The 19,814-nt window shown below is 39.3% G+C and overlaps 1 protein-coding gene across 1 annotated transcript in view; it reads left to right on the top strand.

Moving 5' to 3' along the window:
• LOC148814445 (uncharacterized) overlaps positions 1 to 11,706 on the top strand; it is a 32,543-nt gene extending 20,837 nt beyond the window's left edge. Inside the window, exons 8-9 of the mRNA XM_088907239.1 lie at positions 814 to 912; positions 9,943 to 11,706. Of these exons, the coding sequence (XP_088763365.1) occupies positions 814 to 912; positions 9,943 to 10,067 (224 nt within the window). The 3' untranslated portion in view covers positions 10,068 to 11,706. The remainder of the gene's footprint in view (positions 1 to 813; positions 913 to 9,942) is intronic.
• Positions 11,707 to 19,814: the final 8,108 nt, after the last annotated feature.

Here is a 19,814-nt window from a genome sequence, read left to right as displayed (position 1 = left end):
CAAAAGGTATGAGGGCTCTGGGAAAAAGACCAGTGTCCACAGAATTTTTGTTTTATAGCTGTGCCTTCCTGTAGCTTTGTCTCTGCGTTATTTTGAAAGCTCCTTGTTCTTCATTGTTGAAATTCACTACCTGACAGAGAAACCTTACAGAAACAGGTGTATTTATTATATTGTGGTAAAATGCTAACCACTATTATTGTACACAGTAAGAGAACACTTAACTACTGTAATTGGTTCACTAAGGTAATTGTGTGCACCTAAATTAACTTAGATTGGCCATAACAAAAGGTTTGAATACTTAGTCATGACTTTTCCATTTTTCACATTAATTATTATCTATTATGATTATCTTATTTATCTAATTATATCTTATTTATCTATTTACTTTTCTGCTGTTTGCTTTTAATGTGTGGAGTAGTTTGTGTATATTGTAACGCTTACGGCTGCGGCTCTTACACAGTACCTGTCGGCCGTAAGCGTTACAATATATTAATTCCAAATATGAATTCTACTGTAAAGTATAGAAAACAATAAAAACAGTGGAGTTTGTAGTATCATAAATGAGCAAGGGTTATGCCCATCACCAAACAAAATGCTTGGTATTCTGAAGCTTTTCAAGAAAAGCAACCCATGACAGCTGCATTTTTTTTCTTTCATCTATAAAACTGTTTATTTGGAAAAATATTCACTGAATGCCGTCTACAAAAGTGTATCTGTCATTTGTAATTCAATACTCAGAGGAGATCATTGGAAAGGGGGTGAATACTTTTGCAAGGCACTATATACAGTATAGTTAGTGTTTTCTCTCAATAGGTCGCCCCATGGAAGAGGCCTCAGACGAGATCGTTTATGCTGACCTGGACCTGGATCTAGATCGGAGCACTGCACATTCCATGAGCGGGATGGAAAGAGGTTTGTTTACTTCTTGTTTTACCGAGGGAAATGTTTTGTTTTCTTTGGTCTTCAAATGATGCAGTAAACTGATTATGTACGCATGATTTTTATGATTTAAGACAATGAGAGCAGCTCTCCGTGTGTGACTCGCTCCTACAGGGCTGGCCCGTGTCACAGGAGAACTGGGCGGCTGCCTGGAGCGCCGCGGCCGCCAGGGGGCCCCCTCAGCGTGCAACGCTACATGTTTTTCAATCGCCACAGTCAAATCGAGCGTAACATTAGCTATAGCGTCCCTTTCTGTTGTCGCTGTGTCAAAAAAGATGACCAATCATAATCAAGTACATAATGCTTCTGAAAATAGAAATAGAAAATAAGAGCGGGATAAGCGATCTCAAAACAGAAGTTATTGTAATAATGTGTAATAATATAGTATTTAAGTTGGTTTTGAGCCTGTGAGATCCATGTAAGTAGCGAACGGTAGACGTGACATATTTTCAAGATAGACATGTAGACTACTGGAGGTGTTTTAGCAAAAATGAACAGATTCACGTTTTCCGCAATTGTACACCTGCCGCGTGTGTCGCCTGCCTAAAAACTCGGCGCTGAAGCGCGAAAGCGAATGTGCAATACAAAAGATTATTCAGTGATCGACTTAAAACGCTTCGTTTTCCTTGCGGTTTCTACTGTTTTTCATTGAATGTATTGTGAACTCAACCTGTAGCCCATCGGATTGCTATTTGCTACATACACTTATACTATACAGTATATAGTAACGCGACGGGTTAGGCGAGGATGGAGACAAGAATTCAGGCTCTTGTTAACGGAGGACACGTGTTGCTTTATTAATCGGACGTGCGTCCAGCCCAGCAACCACAGAGAGAGAGAGGCAAACACGGTACAACACACTGGGGTCAATTCGGGTACAGTTACACAGGTAATTTGGTACATGTATAAAAGGGGTACACCAGGGAAACTATTTACGTGACTCCGGGCGATTTCGCTACTGTGTACACCTGTTCCACAATTGGTCAGCTGCACTGGCCACTACTACTCCCGTCCAGCCCCTCGCCTTGCACCCCAGCCGGGCGCTCTTCGGCCGCAACGCCAGGGGAGGGCGCTACACTATGAAGGGTTGAGGTTTTAAAGTTTACACCACAGTCTGGTGGAAAGGCCCTGAGAAAAGTATTTCAGTATTCAGTTTAACATTCAAATAATAATATTTCTATATTATTTGATAATGATATTAAGTAAGCTCAACAGCATCTAATTAGTGAAAATGTGTGTTAAATCAATGAACCGATGTTTACCAAGACAAACAATTACATCCTGAACTGCTGCAGACACATACAGTATTAAGGCAGTCTGCCTTTTACACTTGCTCTGTCACTTTCATTCATATAAGGTTAGAGGAGTTAGGATGTTGGTATCAGTGCAGACAGAGCCGAATTCCACTTGCAATATACAGATGCAGCCATTTAAAATGCGCAGTACAAACCCACGGTACGGTAACCTACCCACAAGCCACCGCGGGGCACCTCGGGGCACCGCAGGGCACCGCAGTAAGTGATTGGCTGGCCAAAATGACCGACAGGGGCACTCGTGGTGCATTGGTTGGTAGTTAAAAGATTTAATCATTTAATGTCTTTACTGTTCACATTTTAATCCGCTTAGATTTGAATATTTATATGGAATTTTACCACTAAAGGGAAATTTTAGTAGCTGAGCATAAAAAGAAGAGGAGCATAACGCATCTGAAGGTCATAAACGATATTAATTTAGGAACATAAACATTACTGTATGTACGTAAACTGTACTGTGTATGGCTGGTCTTGGTAGTTTAAAGAAAAAATACACACCAGTCTTCCATTTCTCCCTAAACATTTTAAGCATGAAAGTTTTATGAAACGGTACCCAAATATGCGATTGCTGTATAGAATGAATTTTAATTAAAAAAAATTATTTAACACGAAAATTAAGCTGTTTACATCTTCCGCCTGAGAACAGTCACCCGTTGCTACCCAACACAGAAACACAGCCACTAACTAGCAAAGAGAGGACATTAGCTAGCCAATATGATAAAGAAATAAATGATTATTTTGTTTATTTCTTTTGCACATTTATTTGAACATTTCCATCGATTGTACAAGCACTTGGAAACTGTCCAATCCCTAGTTCATCAGGCATTTTCTTTTACGCTGCGGGCATTCTCCCGGTCTGGCGCCGGTCTGTGTCTTCTAGGATATAATGCCAGCAAACTCTTGTTTTTATGTCCACTATAACAGACAATCTCCTTTGCTTTTAACCGAGCGTTTAATAATTTCCTAAAATGAAAATGATTTACTTTATTTCCCTCACAGGATCAATAAAAGTATCATCTGTCTAAACTATGGGACAGAATTCTGGAGTCTCCCCATACCAGAGATTATGGTAGGGCTTCAGAATGGTGATTAGCTGACACCATCTGACACCCCTCTGATTGGAGAAAAAAGACGTGCTGGTTTGCACCAGGAAGAGGATTTCTTTCTATTCGAAACCTGTATTTTAAAAGTTTAAGAAGTAAAAACCTTACAGCGTACACAGAATTCTAAACTGATCAGGATCGTTATCTTTGTCTTATGCATAATAATGTTCACCGCTCTGTCCAGCAAATTAATAATAAACTTTATTTTATATAGTGTTTTAAACAATTAAGTAATTAGATTGCTCATAAACCTAATCACTTATTCTACATAAATACAGCGTAATTGCTCTCTGAAAATGCTTTTTCTTTTTATTTAGGCTCCGATTTCAACTATAGATCGTATTATTATAAACTTTCTTGGAAAAATGTCTTTTATGTAAACCATGTTTGCTATTAATTCATTTAGGGCTAGAATATGTTCATTGTCTTCCAATCGAGTCGAGTTGACATTAGAAGCTTGCCACGCCCGGACTGTTACACCAACGCATTAGCATGTTAAAGTGATTTCATTGAAGAGCCTAGCTTTCTTAACTAGTAAGTACTGTACTTCCTTGGTTTTGGAGGGGGGAGGTGTCTTTTGCTGGAAATCTCGCCCCCTTCTACTTTGAAAATACCTGTGAAACCGGTTTAATTTGTCACAGCCAGCACTCCCGCAGAGAGGGGGGTTGTACTCGTTAATGTCTTAGCCGGAACACATCATTATATCTCATTTTGTATTTCTATAAAAAAATCGTTTGCCCAGCCTAACACTATTGTTGTTATTGTTTTTATCCTGTAAAGCGCTTTGAGGAGCACAGCTTTCTCACCACTTAGATTACTTTTTGATACCATCCTTACACAAAGCAGAAACTTCTTGTATTTTCCGATGACATACAAGTGGAAAGATTACAGATTTTAATCGTCTTTTTTCTGAACCAGGGAAAATCTGATCATGTTTCTCTATAACAATAATAAAAAACTTTATTATACATATCACCTTTAAAAGTGGCATCTCAAAACAATACAGTAGATGTAAACCACAGATTACAAAGTAAATACCCAGACAAACGCAAATGCGTTTTTAATAAAATGCTTTTATTCATTCAGCAGAGAGAGAGTGTAAAACCTGGGCGTAACAGCTGTTCCTTTTTCTGATCACTCGCTCTCTGGATAAACGTCTCACCTGTCCTGTTCTTTGTTTTCCTAATTTGCTGATTATGCCTTCTGCGATCCACTCCTGCCCTCACAACTAAAGAAGACTATTTTAAATTTCTTTGCACGGTCCATTGTGCAATTAACCCTTGTATGTGCTGTCCTTAAGGTGATATCACATAAAGGTGATATGTAAAATAATGTTTTTTATTATTGTTACAGAGAAACATGATCAGATTTTCCCCGGTTCAGAAAAAAAGATCTAAAGTATACTAGTTAAGAAAAATAAATCTAAACGGGGAGAAAGCTATGCTGAAAGTTTATTAAGATACTTAGAAGACAAAGATATCAATTTATGTTGCATTTGTCTGATTGTGAATCAAAAAACACATATATTAAAACCCGCGTTTGCGATTTAAATCAATATAAATGTTTATATTGTAACGCCTAGGTGACTATTCATTGTCATTAAAATGACTTAAATTCGATCATGTTGTGATATTTAGAAATATACATTTGTTTGGTGCGAGTGAAGTTTTATTTAATCTCTGAGCCATACTGATTCTTATGGAAGCCAGTTTCCGCCAGGGAGTAAAAAAAAACACACTATGGTATTCTCTCCGATGCAGTGCAGTTAAAAACATATCTCTGATGCTGTTCCTAAATGAATATCGTTTATGACCATCAGACGCTTTATGCTCCTTTTCTTTTTTCCAGTGGATTGAACAGGGAGAGGCATTTCATGATGTACTTTTCACTGATGAAACAACAGTGGCTCTGGAACAGTTTTCAACCATGTCGTTTTATAAAAAGGGGAGATGTGTACGCATTACTGAAGCTAAAAGTTTAGCCTTTGTCACTAATGTAACCACTAAATAAAGACATATAGAAATCCCTACGTTACAGACTGTATATGGCTGGTATTGGTAGTTCAAAGAAAAAATACACACCAGTATTCCACTTTCTCCCTAAACATTTTAAGCATTAGAGTCTTACATGTGGTTATTTCGGAAACGTTTGTTCGTGCTCCTTCTGACCATGTTACTGTTTACTGTTACTGACCATATTAAGTTTAAGTGCCTGTGGGCACTTTTCCTGTCCGTGGGGGGTGGACCGTCTTTCATTAGAAGGTTAGTCTGTTCTACTCTGAGAATGTAGAGGGGGTGGAAAGTAATTCCGTGTCGCATTAACTAACCTCTTCAGTTTATTCCGCCAGACAGTACATGAATATAATTATATCGTTATTAACTTGTTTAGATACGCAATTCCATATTATATTCCCTGTTAATCAAATTCTAAAAGTATGTATTTGTTAGATAACAAGCGAATTCACAGAAAAGGTTAAAAGACTCACTTTTCACAAAGTATATAATCCTAATATAAGTCTAAATCCTAATATAAGTCTAAACAGTATCAGCTTTATTTACGGGTTGCAATTTAAAAAAAGTCAAAAACCACACTAAAATTTAGAGCTTTCTGGCAAGAGGAGACACCCAAATTAATAATGTAACATGCCACTGTTTGTGCATGAACAAGGTTATACTTGTTCCCCGGCGGAACACATTCCATAAGAATCAGCGCTTTTATATATCGCCTTTAAAGGTGGCTTCTCAAAACGCTTTACAGGATAAAAACAACAATAACAGCAACAACAACAATATTGTATTTCATTGCACTTTGACAGAGTGCTCTTAGAGTTTGATTAATAGGGAATATAATATAAAAATATAGTACTAAAAATAAGATACACTCTACAGACATTCACAACAGCGACTGTCAGAAGATAGGACACAGAGGCTCAGACACCCGCTGAATGAAAAGGGGCACTTTAATGTTCTGTATGGCTAATACTAAAGCCAATACTTTAATATTCTTTTCTGTATGTTTAACAATAGTGGGTACTGGCCTAATTCGGCCCTGCTCCCGTTGTTAGGTGTTAATGTGTTGTTGTTAAGTGTGAATTTGTACCTGTTTCCCTGAGGTCTGGCTTTTTTTCTGGAAAACCATAACTCTGGTCTTGTCCAGATTGACTGTCAGCGCCCAGGTCTGACAGAGCTGCTCCAGCAGTGCCAGGTTCTGCCGCAGCCTCTGTTCTGTGGGCAACAGCAGGACCAGGTCGTCTGCAAAGAGCAGGAACTCGATTTCTGTAATTAATGCAGATCAGTAAATCAAGGGACAAAACAATTATTGCGCCCGGCTCCTCAATGGGGTTTGACGTGCTACTGCGTTGGTTTAACAGTCCGGGTGTGGCAAGCCTCTAATGTCTCCCGACTTTGGCAAAAGGAACCTGCCTTTCATTGGACGGGAAAGCAAGAGCCGACCGCTACGCCGCCCCCGTGTTTCGAAATCTTGTGACTTTTGAAATTTACTGGGGGTGGACCACGTCTGTAAATTTCGATGGGTCCAGAGGCAAAAGTGCCTTGCCTTGCAATCTCCGGGAAACCATTAGTAGCATGGTGAATCGGAGATTCTCAACCCTTACTTCGTGCGACTGGAAAAGAATTCGTGATCGGATCAACGAAATGCTTCGTAGAAGGAGGCGCTCTTTTCCTCTAGTCTAACAGTCTGTCCACAAACAAAACATTCCTGTTAGACAACAGGAATGTAAAAAAACAATTACTTTTTGTCAATGAAAACCGGTGTGTGTGTCTCTCTCTGCTGGATGTCCCTCTCACTCTCTGCTGAATGAATAAAAGCATTTTATTAAAAACGCGTTTGCGTTTGTCTGGTATTTACTTTGGTCCTTTTAACTGTTTTTCCATCTACTGTATTGCTTTGAGATGCCACTTTTAAAGGCGATATGTAAAATAATGTTTTTTATTATTGTTATAGAGAAACATGATCAGATTTTCCCCGGTTCAGAAAAAAAGATCTAAAGTATACTAGTTTGTCACTCTTCTCATCCCCTCTTTGCTAAATGGCTTTTGAATAGAGTCACATGAAGAGAGAGGTGAAACAGCCCTACACAGCCCTGTTGCAGTACACGAATATAATTATATCTTATTAATTTCTTTAGATACGCGATTCTTTTAATACAGTCTTTGCTGTGCTCTAGAGGATCCTTGTGATATTTCAAGCTCTGGTTGAATGATAAGTGTCTCAGTTTAAATAATTTTCGTAGTTAGAAATTACGAAATGCTCTGTTAAAAGCAAGGGAGTTTTTATGTCCGTTGCAGTAAAAGAAAATGCCTGACAAAGTAGGGCTTGGACAGATTCCAAGTGCTTGTACAAATGTGCTAAAGAAATTATACTTTGAGTTTACAACTTGTCCAAAGTTATTCATTATTAATACTATTAGTAATATCTTCGGTAAAGGTTTTGATGCCTAAATATTTCTGATAAAGGTAGTTTGTGTACTTTTGTCCAACTGAGCAATCTTGCTTTCATAAAATATACCAACTTCTTATTGACTGATGATTAACATGCTGTAATACACAGTTTAAATTTAAAAGCTCAAATGCTGTACATGAGAGGTTAAGCTTTATTGGCTCCTCCTGGCGGTTTTACAAGGTGATGCTGGATACTTTCCGGCATGACGTCAAATGACGCGATTTACCCCGTGATACTGCGACACGCCCACCGGGGTATACCGCGAAATACCCCACCCATTTTGAATGGCTGCATCTGTACTGGCAAGTGTGCTTGTGTCTGAATTAAACTATGCTCTGTATCTCTGGAGAAGGCAATCCTACTAATAGCAATATGGACAAAGTCAAAACAATTAATATTTTCTGTTTCGAACGCGGGTGAATATGCATTGATTTAAAGTGGAGATAGTTCAAGATTGGTAGCTGGCATCATGTTTAGCCAGTCCTGAATGATATTTTAAAATAGGCAAACTTTCACTGTCAGATTACTTTTAATGAAAACAGTTGCAATGTTCTAAGTGCAAGGTAGAAAAATAAATAAATTAGAAATATAACATGAAAAAACAGTGGTCTTGAAGAAGCTCCTTATAATAAAATATTTAGCTGTCTATATTGACATACATTCATTTTCTAGATGATGTGGGGAAGTGGTACAAAAGACAAATAGAATCCTTGGATATAATGTTATTGTTATACTGTATAACTGTAAAATTGAGCAACTCACTAGTAAAACTGCATTTAGAATATCGAATAGGGTTTTGGTTATCATATCACAAAAAGATCTTGCTGGTCTTGAACAAATCCAGAGAAACATTAAATAAGCTTGAAATATCAAAATATATTAAATATTTCCAGACATAAATGAATCTTGCACTCCTACAATCTCTTTAAAACTGAGAATAAGATTGTTATTTACAAAAAGGGTTGTGGGATTCTGGAACAAAGAGTTTTTGAGTAGATACCATGGATTCCTTCAAGACTCCTTCAAGCTTTTAAAAAGATGAATTCCAGTTGCATTGGAACCATGGTTCACTCAAGTGAGTGCAGTGGTATGACAATATGCATTCTATTGCATCATTCTTATGCTTCATTGTTTCTCAATGAATACACTACAAATCTCATTTGAAAGCCAAAAATTCATAAATTAATATTTTGATTGTTTTATGTCATAATAATGTTCTATCTTGAACTGTTTAAAGAAGCATCTTTTTTCATTTCAAGACTCAAATCCTTCCAAATAAATTGAATCACATTCATATAAAGAATTAAAGTGTGCTAGGTACTGCAGTATCAGGCTTCACGTGCAAAGTATTGTTTTTTTTTCGCTGTTCACACTTACATTTCAAATCATTTGATTGTCAGAATATGAAGCTATCTTTTACTAAATCAGACAAATAAGTGATTGAAAATATAAACTCATATACAGTAGGCACATGAGTTACTCATACACAACTTGAAGAGCAGGAATAGTCCAGAGATACAGTACATGCAGTAAAAATAGACTGAACAGGAAGGTAGCCTGCAAAATTATTGATGCGCAATCCCTACCTAAGCTGTCAGACATCTACAGTATATCAAACAAATAGTCATGACAACCCCATGCACAGTGCATTTGAGCTCCTTACATCTGGGTGTCATTTTAGACCCCAGATATTTCTGTTGCTATTAACCTGCTTAATTTTGACAAGTGATTGTATATTTTACTTTATTTAGATTTTAACATACTGTACATGTACTGAATGTCTCTTATTTGTTAATGGGTTCATGCTGTGTTAACTGTTTTGTTTACTGTGCTATATTTGTTACCTGCCTGCAAAACTAATTTCTCAACAGGGCTAATAAAAGGGAGTAAAAGAATCAAGACAATGAGATGTTTCATTCATTAACTGTAACTGGATTTTCCTTGGTTAAGCTGACTTCTAAATCACCCAGGATATCTTGGTTTCCCACACAATGTGATGTACAAGATGTATCATTTTTACCCACATTACTTTAATACTTTTATGACAAATTTAACACATTTCTTAAAAATGAACAATAGCAGAATTACGTGCATAACATTCCTAATGTCTTCTCTTCTCTAATCAGCTACAGACAAGGAAGAGAGAAGTGAACCCAGGAGATGGAAGCAGGATCAATCTCACTATGCTACCTATGCAAACCAAAGGCCACTCCACATTGCTTCTGTACATCGAAAGCTGTCCTGGATTTAATGACTATCCAGCACGATCTCAGCAACTCCTAATAAACAGTCTAATCCAGGCTGCTCATCTTACTAAACATTTGTACATTTGCAATGCAATCTACCATTTATGGTGTGATACAAATACACAGGTAACCAAGATTATGTTTTGAATTTAGTTAATAGATTGTCTGGTAATTAAATGAATCAGTGGAATCAAAAGATGTGTACTGTAAATTTGTGAATATATACTTTGGAGAAAAACACGTTTCATTTTTCAGACAATTCAGTATAGAGACAAAATACCTTAATTATTGAGATTCCCTTCACCTTCCTATTAAAACCAATCCAGGCCCATACTTGTACAACCACAAGAACACCTTGTCTGATGTTGCCTGAACTCAAACTATGACCATGAGTTTCAGCCCGGGACATGTCATTGTCAGCTGATTGAGACCTGGATGCACCATATTTTCTCATTCTCTGTTGTGTATGGTCACAAGGTTCATAGAAAACACAACTGGCCATTCCAAATTCAGTCAGTTTAATAAAAAAAATGTAGATTATATTTTAATAAAAGATAATCTATGCTTTCTGAGTTCTGTTGCAAATGCGTACTCCATTTCCTGCTTAAACATTAATTAAACTATAACAACTGGACTTTATTATTTTTAATTTTTTTCAACTCTAAGCACCATACCATTAATTTGCCATATTTGTGTGTTTAAAAGTTCTATTCAACTAGGCATAGATATAATTAACAAGTAATAGGTTTGTTCCATGCTGAAAAAAAAGAAAGAAAACACAACGTTTCAGCCGTGGAGCCTTCTTCAGTAAGCAAAGGTAATGTAGGGGGAGAACAAAAGCTGGGAGAGAGGAGGACCAGGGGACAGAAAGAGAGGCCAATCAAGAGGTGTGAAGTCAGAATAGGTGTAGAGAGGTGTGAAATGAAACCTACAATGAATAGAGAGAATTTAGAAGAAAAGTAGTCTGTCGTTAAGAGAAGGGGGAAGGTGTGATCCTAGCTGCAGGATAATTTTGGTTTCTGTAGTCTTTCTGATGTATGAGTTCGGAAAACCGTCTTTGAGAACACAGACGGAGAGATTAGAGTGGTCATGGCCGTCAGAGATGAAATGAGAAACAGAAAAACTTGAAAAACAGAGAAACTTGGAGAGATCTTTAATCTTCACAGCCCTAACATGTTTTCTGAAGCGGTCTCCAAGTCTCATAGATATAATTATCTCTTGAATTCCATTGTAAAATTATATTAAAATTTACATGCCAGTTTCGATCTGCACTACAAACAAACATAGCATATGGTGTTCTATCCTGAACCTACAGAACTGTAGTGTGTTCTGGCTTTTATTGTACTTAATAACCTTAAATTTTGCTTCTGGTGTTTTAAAGTGATATTATAATTTAAATACGCAGACAGTAGATTTCTAGGATCAGAATCGGACAGCCCTGTGCTAGTACAGCCTTTTTTACCTGCAGATATTGTTATGGCCTACATTGTTAAGGATTGTAAAGTTTTGCTCTTTGAATGTATGCCTTTGTTTTATAACTTGATTTGTGTCATTTTTCTAACTCCTTTCCAGTTCTAATTTAAGTGTCAAATGAATGATTAAGAACCTGATTCTTATTACTAATAAAATCATTACTTCTTGTTATTTACGTGTAGATGTTCGAGTATGTATCTGTGTCAGCATGTGTAGGCTGCAAAGGAACAAGTAAAGGTTTATTCCATGCTGAAAGGAAACGAAAAGAGACACGTTTCGAAAACATGGAATTCAGAGTGAAATTTTTTCACTTAGTGGCTGTACTGGCGGGGCAGAGCAGTGGCTCTGTGGCTAAGGATCTGTGGCTGTGGCTGTGGCTGGAAGGTTGCCAGTTCAAATCCTGTGGCCAGCAGAGGAATCCTACTCCACTGGGCCCCTGAGCAAGGCCCTTAACTCCAACTGCTCCAGGGATGCTGTACAATGGCTGACCCTGTGCTCTGACCCCAAGCTTCTCTCCCTGTCTGTGTGTCTCATGGAGAGCAAGCTGGGGTATGCAAAAAAGACAAATTCCTAATGCAAGAAATTGTATATCCTACCGGTTCCGGTCGAGAGGGAACGCTGGCGCATTTGGCTGCCGCTCCTCTCACCAGTTTTTCATTTCTATCTACTTATTTATGTTTTTTTTTCTTTTTCTCCTCGATTACACTGATTTCTAATTTATCTATTTTCACGCTATCCGCTCCACGTTACAAATTCACAAATGCGACTTCCACTGCATTGTGAACTTACTCAACTGAAGACCTTCACCACTTGCTACCGCCTTCTCTGGATTTCCTCCCCGTCTCGATTCATCGATCATGTCTCTGAGGTACACTGCACTGCAACTTCTTCAACTAAAACAAAGCTACTTCCTGGTCAGAGACACATTCGATTACTGCCGTTTTACTGGGATTTTACGACCGACTCGCTACATCCATCGCAGCACAGGACGCCATTTTTTTCGTTCGTCTGCCTGCGGAGTCTCTATTCCTGCCTTTCGGCACACGTCTGTAAGTCCATCACGTACCGGCGCCGATCTAAAAAATCTCCTCTCACTACCGCACCTGGACCGCACTCCGCTTCCCCCTGCATCCCCGAGACTGGCCAGATCAGCGCTACTCAACACCCGCTCCGTTAACAGCAAGGCTCTTCTTTTATGTGACATTATCAAAGAAAAACAACTGGACCTTCTGTGTTTAACCGAAACATGGCACAAACAAAACGATGGACTCCTGTTCAACCAACTAGTTCCTCCTGGATATGGTTTGTTTGACCTTCTGCGTCTTTCAGGCAGAGGCGGGGGCATCATTGTTATTTACAACCTTTTTTACAGTCTAAGTCCTATAGCTATACCTCCTCCCTCTTCTTTTGAGTGTCTTGTTTTAAATGTTTCTATCCCCCAATCTACAATTATTGCCACAGTTTATAGACCACCCAAACCCAGTGGAATCTTCTTAGGTGAGTTTGGTGATTTTCTTTCATTCTTATCCCTTAAATTTAAAAGGATCCTTATTCTAGGGGACTTTAATATACACATTGATTCAACCTCTTTCAGTCTGGCTAAAGACTTCCTTTCTCTTTTGGGATGCTTTGACCTTACTCAGTTTGTTTGTACCCCTACACATAACAAAGGACACACCTTAGATCTAATTATTGCAAATGACTCCTTTGTCTCCCACTGCTCTCCCCTTGATCTAGGCCTCTCTGACCACTTAGCCATTCTCTTCAATCTGGAATTACCTGTTTCTAACACCTCCCCCTCACGCTCTGTAAATTTCCACAACTGGCGATCAGTTGATCACCCAAGGTTTGCAAATTCTGTTCTGTCCTCCTTATCCTGTTTCTCTTCCTCTGACCCTCTAGAGGACAAAATACAGTTACTTGACAATGCTCTTTTATCTACCCTCGACACCTTTGCTCCTTTAAAAACTCGAACCATCTCCTTCTCTCGCCCTGCTCCCTGGTACAATGACCATCTGCGTTTCATGAAGGCAGCCTCTCGCAAACTTGAGCGTAGGTGGCGTCTTTCCGGCCTAAATGTACATTATCAGGCCTGGAGAGATTACTTATCTGATTATAAGGTTACTATAGAGTCTGCTAGATCCACCTACTTCTCTCACATCATTGAAAATCACCAAAACAATCCCAGACATCTTTTCTCCACCATCAAGACTGCTCAAGCCAAACTGCCCTACCACATTACCTGCCTCATCACAACTTTGCAACACATTCTTAGATTTCTTTAGTTCTAAGATTGACAACATCTGGCATCACATTCTCTCCACTACGGATATAATTTCCATACCTCCTCCCTCCTCATCCAACTTCTCTGGTTCCCGTCTCTCCAGCTTCTCTCTTCTTGACTCAGCATCCCTAAACAAACTAGTTACGCGCATGAAACCCACCACATCTATTTTAGATCCCATTCCCACCACCTTATTCCAGTCCTGTTTCTTTTCTCTCTGTCCCATTGTCCTCAATATAATACATGAATCCTTGAGCACCGGCATTGTACCAACGGTCCTCAAAACTGCTGCTATTACCCCCGTGCCAAAGAAGCCTAACATGGCTCTCGACAATCTTAACAACTTTCGCCCCATCTCCAACTTACCCTTTCTCTCGAAAATTCTAGAACGTGCTGTCACACTTCAGTTACATAACCACCTCATGACAAACAACCTTTTCGAACCCCTCCAATCTGGCTTCCGTCAACTTCACAGCACAGAAACCGCCCTAGTCAAAGTCACCAACGATCTCCTAATAGCTTCTGATTCTGGTTCTCTTTCCATACTCATCCTTCTTGATCTCAGTGCTGCCTTTGACACTGTTGACCATAACATCTTACTTTCTCGTCTCGAGACTGTGTTTGGAGTCTCTGACACTGCCCTCAAATGGTTTAAGTCTTACCTCACTGATCGCTGTCACTTTGTCTCTCTCAATGGGTACAGGTCTGAAATTGGTCTTGTCAAGTCTGGTGTCCCCCAGGGCTCAATACTGGGCCCCTTGCTCTTCAGCATTTACATGTTCCCACTTGGTCAGCTTTTAAGATCACATGGCCTCAGCTTTCATTTTTACGCTGACGATACTCAAATATACATCCATACCAAACCCGACACTGATGTGGCTGTCTCTATTCTATCTAATTGCATCTCTGACATAAAAATTTGGATGACTCAAAACTTCCTTCATCTTAACTGTGACAAGACTGAAGTCATGCTTATTGGTACCCCCCATCAACTTCGTAAAGCCAGTCCTGTAACCCTGTCTGTAGATGGCTCTGTACTTGAGCTTCAATCAAAATTGAAAAACCTTGGGGTTATATTCGATTCTGGCTTAACATTCGACCCACATGTACAGCATACTGTCAAAACATCTTTTTTTCACCTTAGAAATATCGCAAGACTACGCCCTATGCTATCATTAACTGTGGCTGAAAAGCTGATCAACATATTTGTATTCTCTCGAATTGACTACTGCAATGCTCTACTCCCTGGGGTATCTAAATCTACTCTGAACAAGCTGCAGTATGTCCAAAATTCAGCAGCCAGAATCCTGACCAGGTCTAGTGCAAGTGATCACATTACTCCTATCCTGGAGTCCTTGCACTGGCTTCCGGTCAAATTCCGCGTAGACTTTAAAATCCTCATGCTCACCTATAAGGCTTTACATGGCTTGGCACCTCAATACCTGTCTGAACTTTTATCGCCCTACTCCCCACCTCGCAACCTCCGCTCTTCAAATTCTGCCCTCCTCACTGTCCCCCAAGCCCGTCTACATTGTATGGGCGACAGGGCCTTCTCCTGCTATGCCCCCAAGCTCTGGAACTCTTTGCCCAAGGATATTAGAGAGTCATCTTCTCTAAACTCCTTCAAATCCAGACTCAAAACCTTCTTCTTCAGAAAAGCCTTTACTTAACTGGTTCCATTCTTCACCCCTCTGCTCTTCTTAATACCACCTTCCACAGTCTCCTCTATTGGTATTGTTGTATTGTTGTAATTATAATTGTGTCCTATCTTGTGAAATCTTCTTATTTATTGTTGTAGTCTTCTTATTTATTGTTATTGTCATCCTGTAAAGCGCTTTGAGAAGCCACCTTTAAAGGCGCTATATAAAATAAAGTTTATTATTATTATATTATTATATGGCTAATAAAGTGATCTATACATACTGTATAGATAGTGAAACAAAATGTGAACCCCTTACATTGTTCTGTTTTCTTGTGTGTTTTAGACCTAAAATGTAATTGGATTATTATAATAATCTTATAAGAAGGTAGAAGACAATTCGAATAAACATACAGAATCAGACAAAGAAGGCAGGTATCATAAACAATTCCCAAGCAATTTGAGAGAGATTGAGCAATTCTACTAAAAAGAATGCACAAATACTGCACTAAGCCAGTGGGCACATTTTACCCACAAAGATTTGCAGCTGTACTTGTTGCCAAAAGTGCTTCCACCAAACATTGAGTTCAGAGGTCTAAATATATTTCACTTTTACTCTTGTTTTTGCTGGCAGGTACAAAAAATATGTAATTGTGTGTTTGTAATTTCACATAATGGAAAGTTCTGAATACTTTTTCAGGCACTGTATTTGTAAATGAAGATGTGGTTCTCATGAGAGATTTTACTTTCCTTCTTTAGAATAGTTACAAATAGATAATGGATGTCAGCAGAATTGAAATAGGAGCCAATAACTGCTTTCTTACTCCTTCCGTCGGAACACCTCTGAGTGGAAATGCCTGTATTGATCAATTTTTTAAACAATTCAGACACTTAGGAAAAAAGAGGAAAGAGAAACATGAAGTAACTGTGATCATAATGTTCTTACAACCTAGTGGATGCCAGGAAATTGAGAGCGAGAAATAAAATAATTAAAATCAAATGAAACTTGAGCAGCAGGTAGAACTTGAGGCACGTCAGTTCTTTATTCTCTGGCACAGCTCTAGCAAAAGAGTAATAGATTAGAGTCAAAGATGAACAAATAAATATGTTTTCAGAATAAAATATCACAAACTAAACAAAACAAAATAGTTTCCCATTTCACCTCTAATGGCTATGATGATACTGATCTCTCCGTCTGCATTCTCAAAGAGGGGTTTCGGAACTCCAATTGCAGAAAGACATCCGAAACCCAAATAGTCCTGAAACTAGGATCCCACCTCACCCGTTCTCTTCACAACAGACTCGTTTCCTTCTAATCCTCTCTATTCATTTGCAGGTTTTGACTTCTCTTCTCATTTTTCAACTTCGCACCACCTGAGTGTCGATTCTGTTTCTCTCCTACTCCCGCCTCCTCTCCACTCCCGGCTTTTGTTTATTAACTGCTGATTTTCCTCTCTCTCTCACACCTGAAGGTTCCACAGCTGAAACTTTGTGTTTCATTTCTTCTCTTTTCAGCATGGAATAAACCTTTACTTGTTCCTTTGCAGCCTACGCATGCTGACACAGCTACCTACTTGAACTCTTTGATTATTTGTGTTTACTTTTCCTACAACTCAGAAAACACCTTAAATTCTACTCATTTTTTGAATTGATGACCCCTTAACTCTTAACATATTGGCATATTTTTTAAACATGTACAGGTAGAGCTCAAAATGAAGGTTTGCAATTTTAAGAATGCATACTATGAAGGAATGAGTCTAAGCTTATAGAATGATATAACAGATATGGGATCAATGAAAAATGGAAGGAAAAGAACACATTAATCTCATAAGCAAACCAAGGAATGGAAAGCATTTTCCCAAATAAATCAATTTAAATCATACATGATAATAATACATTTTATTATTTAAAAAAAAAAACAGATCCAGTTCTGGAAATGAAGAACAAGAAGCATCCATCATGGATTAATTAGCATATCAGAAAGGCATTAAGCAACTGACAAAGAAATATTGCAATGGAGGCTACTTTAAATATTTTTCTGGATTTTAACAGCATGATTTAAAGGATGTCAGGGATTAGGGCAGGAAACTTTCAGATGATGACCTCAGAATGGCTGATATGTTAAATGCCTTCTTACAAACCCGTTTAAGAGAAATGCACCTAAGAACGCTTTTTTTCTCGATCTCTGCTGTCCGTAAACTGTGGTTATTTAGCATATGTCTGCATCTGGTGATGGCTGGTGATGACATCACTCAGCGCACTGCCGCCATTCCTGCCAACCCTGTGCGACAGTGGAGCACCCCTCCCACTGCACTCCTTACTCCGCAGCGCATGGGAATGTGCAGCTTCCACACCTGAGGCTAATCAGGTCCACTATTTAAGATCCCCACACGGCCACGGACTTTGTTCACCCTTAGAACCAGAGTATTTGCAAGCCGGCTACAAAGGATTATTTTTCTGGTTCGTAGTCGATCTTCTTGTATACCAGAGAACAGACACCTTCCCAGACTACACACCGCTCAAAGATAAGAAACGCTCTGCCGGTGCTCAGGCAGCACCCTTTAGAACCTGACACTCTCACACCTGAGACCATCCATTCTGCTCTCTTTACATGCTCGTTTCTTCTTTCAGCGTTCTTTCTTAGTCTGGATCTGTTTGTCTTGATTCTGCTTCCTCCTGTTTTCTTCCCTATCCTGTCTAAACTCACTGCTCTGAATCTCAAACAACATTCTTTCCTTCACGTTCGTTAATTTAATCGGGCCTTCCTCCTGCACTGTCTTCTGATTCCGTTCCCTGGCATCCAATTTAGCCCCAGGTGCAAAGTAAGAGTTCTGATGCCATCCCCTCGGCCCGGGGTATATCAGGCATCCTGCCTCCGGCTGAGTCAGCAGTCGTCCTCCGGCTTGTATGCCATTATCCCCGGCATTCAGTTTGGCTTCGGTTTCCTCCCTCTCAGTCCCTGCTGCACCTGATGCCATCCTTGGTCTCTGATCTGTAGGGTATCCCTAGACTCAGCCCAGCCAGCTGGCATCTTACAATATTCTCTGTTCCCTGGCATAGAAAAATATTGACTCCATGGCCTCTTCCATCTGTCCTTTGCTCCAGCAACCAGATAATCTTTTCAAAATTCCCTCAAGACAGTTGCCTTTCACTGTTTTGGACTACCAACACAATCCTACAGTGTATACAGCAGTTACAAGCCGATCAGACAAGTCACATTTACATTCAGTGTATCAAGAGCAATTCCACCATCAATCTGTTTTATCTCTATTCAGTTCCTGCAATAGGCCAGTACAATTGCATTATCCAACAAAAAACTGATGCTTCTTTATTTGCAACAAGTAATTATTTGGCAGTGCAAGTAAGTTGCTTCAGAGTTCATCTCAATTTAAAAAAAAAGTCACACTTGACATTAAGGCAACTGGTACAAACACAATAACGACATTGCTTACACCACAATAGCTGGAAAACTGCCAAAAATCACATCCTGCTCACCAGCATATATCCACAAATGGTTTCTGTAGGTATCTCCAAACTGCTGCTTCTGGGTCAGTACAGCACCTTGTCTGTTGTAGAATTAAAGCTTGAGTCCAGAGCTGGTGCCCACACTCGATAATATACCTGCAGTAGCTGCTCGGGGGGGGGGGTACCGTCTCCACATGGTTCCCTACACTGTCACTTGCTTAATTTTCAAGGAACCACAGAAAATCTCAATGTTTTTCTATCTATCACTCTTTCCTGTGCTCACAAGATTGTCAGTGTCCCAAAACCATGCACATTCTCCTATCTCCCTATTTGCTGGAGATAACTTTTTTAAATACAATTGGCCACTTTCGTTCGTAGCACGCATTCCTATACAATGGTATAGAATCACATAGTAGCTCTTGTGTCCACTCAAGAATTAGTGTGCGTTGTATCATAGTACGTAGGCTGCGTATTTGACACATCAAATTTTATTAAAATAGAAAATATGAAAGCCCGTCACAATTTTTCAGTGCACACAACAAATTTCCAGAGTCATCTGGCGAACCACCTGGGGGCGCTCCGCCATAATTTGAGAACCATGGGCTTAAAACATGGGTAATGTTTATCAGCATCTTTCAGAGTCTGCTGGCACCCGTGTCACTCAGCAGTTCGTTCCCGACACTTACCTCTTCCAGCCACACCAGGGGTTTGCAAAGTCGACAAATTAATCTGCCCCAGCATCTCTTTGGAGACAGCCACGCTGTTTCCTCACTACAGCTACTTTCTTTTACAATGCAACACCTGTTTAAACCCCAGAATAATGTGCTCAACTCACAACCTTAGTCCCTGTTATCGTGCCAGTTCCCGTGCAACTTTGGAAAACATTCTCAC

The sequence above is a fragment of the Atractosteus spatula genome, chromosome 27, assembly GCF_055471065.1.
Source record: "Atractosteus spatula isolate fAtrSpa1 chromosome 27, fAtrSpa1.hap1, whole genome shotgun sequence".
Lineage (NCBI taxonomy): Eukaryota > Metazoa > Chordata > Actinopteri > Semionotiformes > Lepisosteidae > Atractosteus > Atractosteus spatula.
This window is presented reverse-complemented; position numbering and strand designations above follow the sequence as displayed.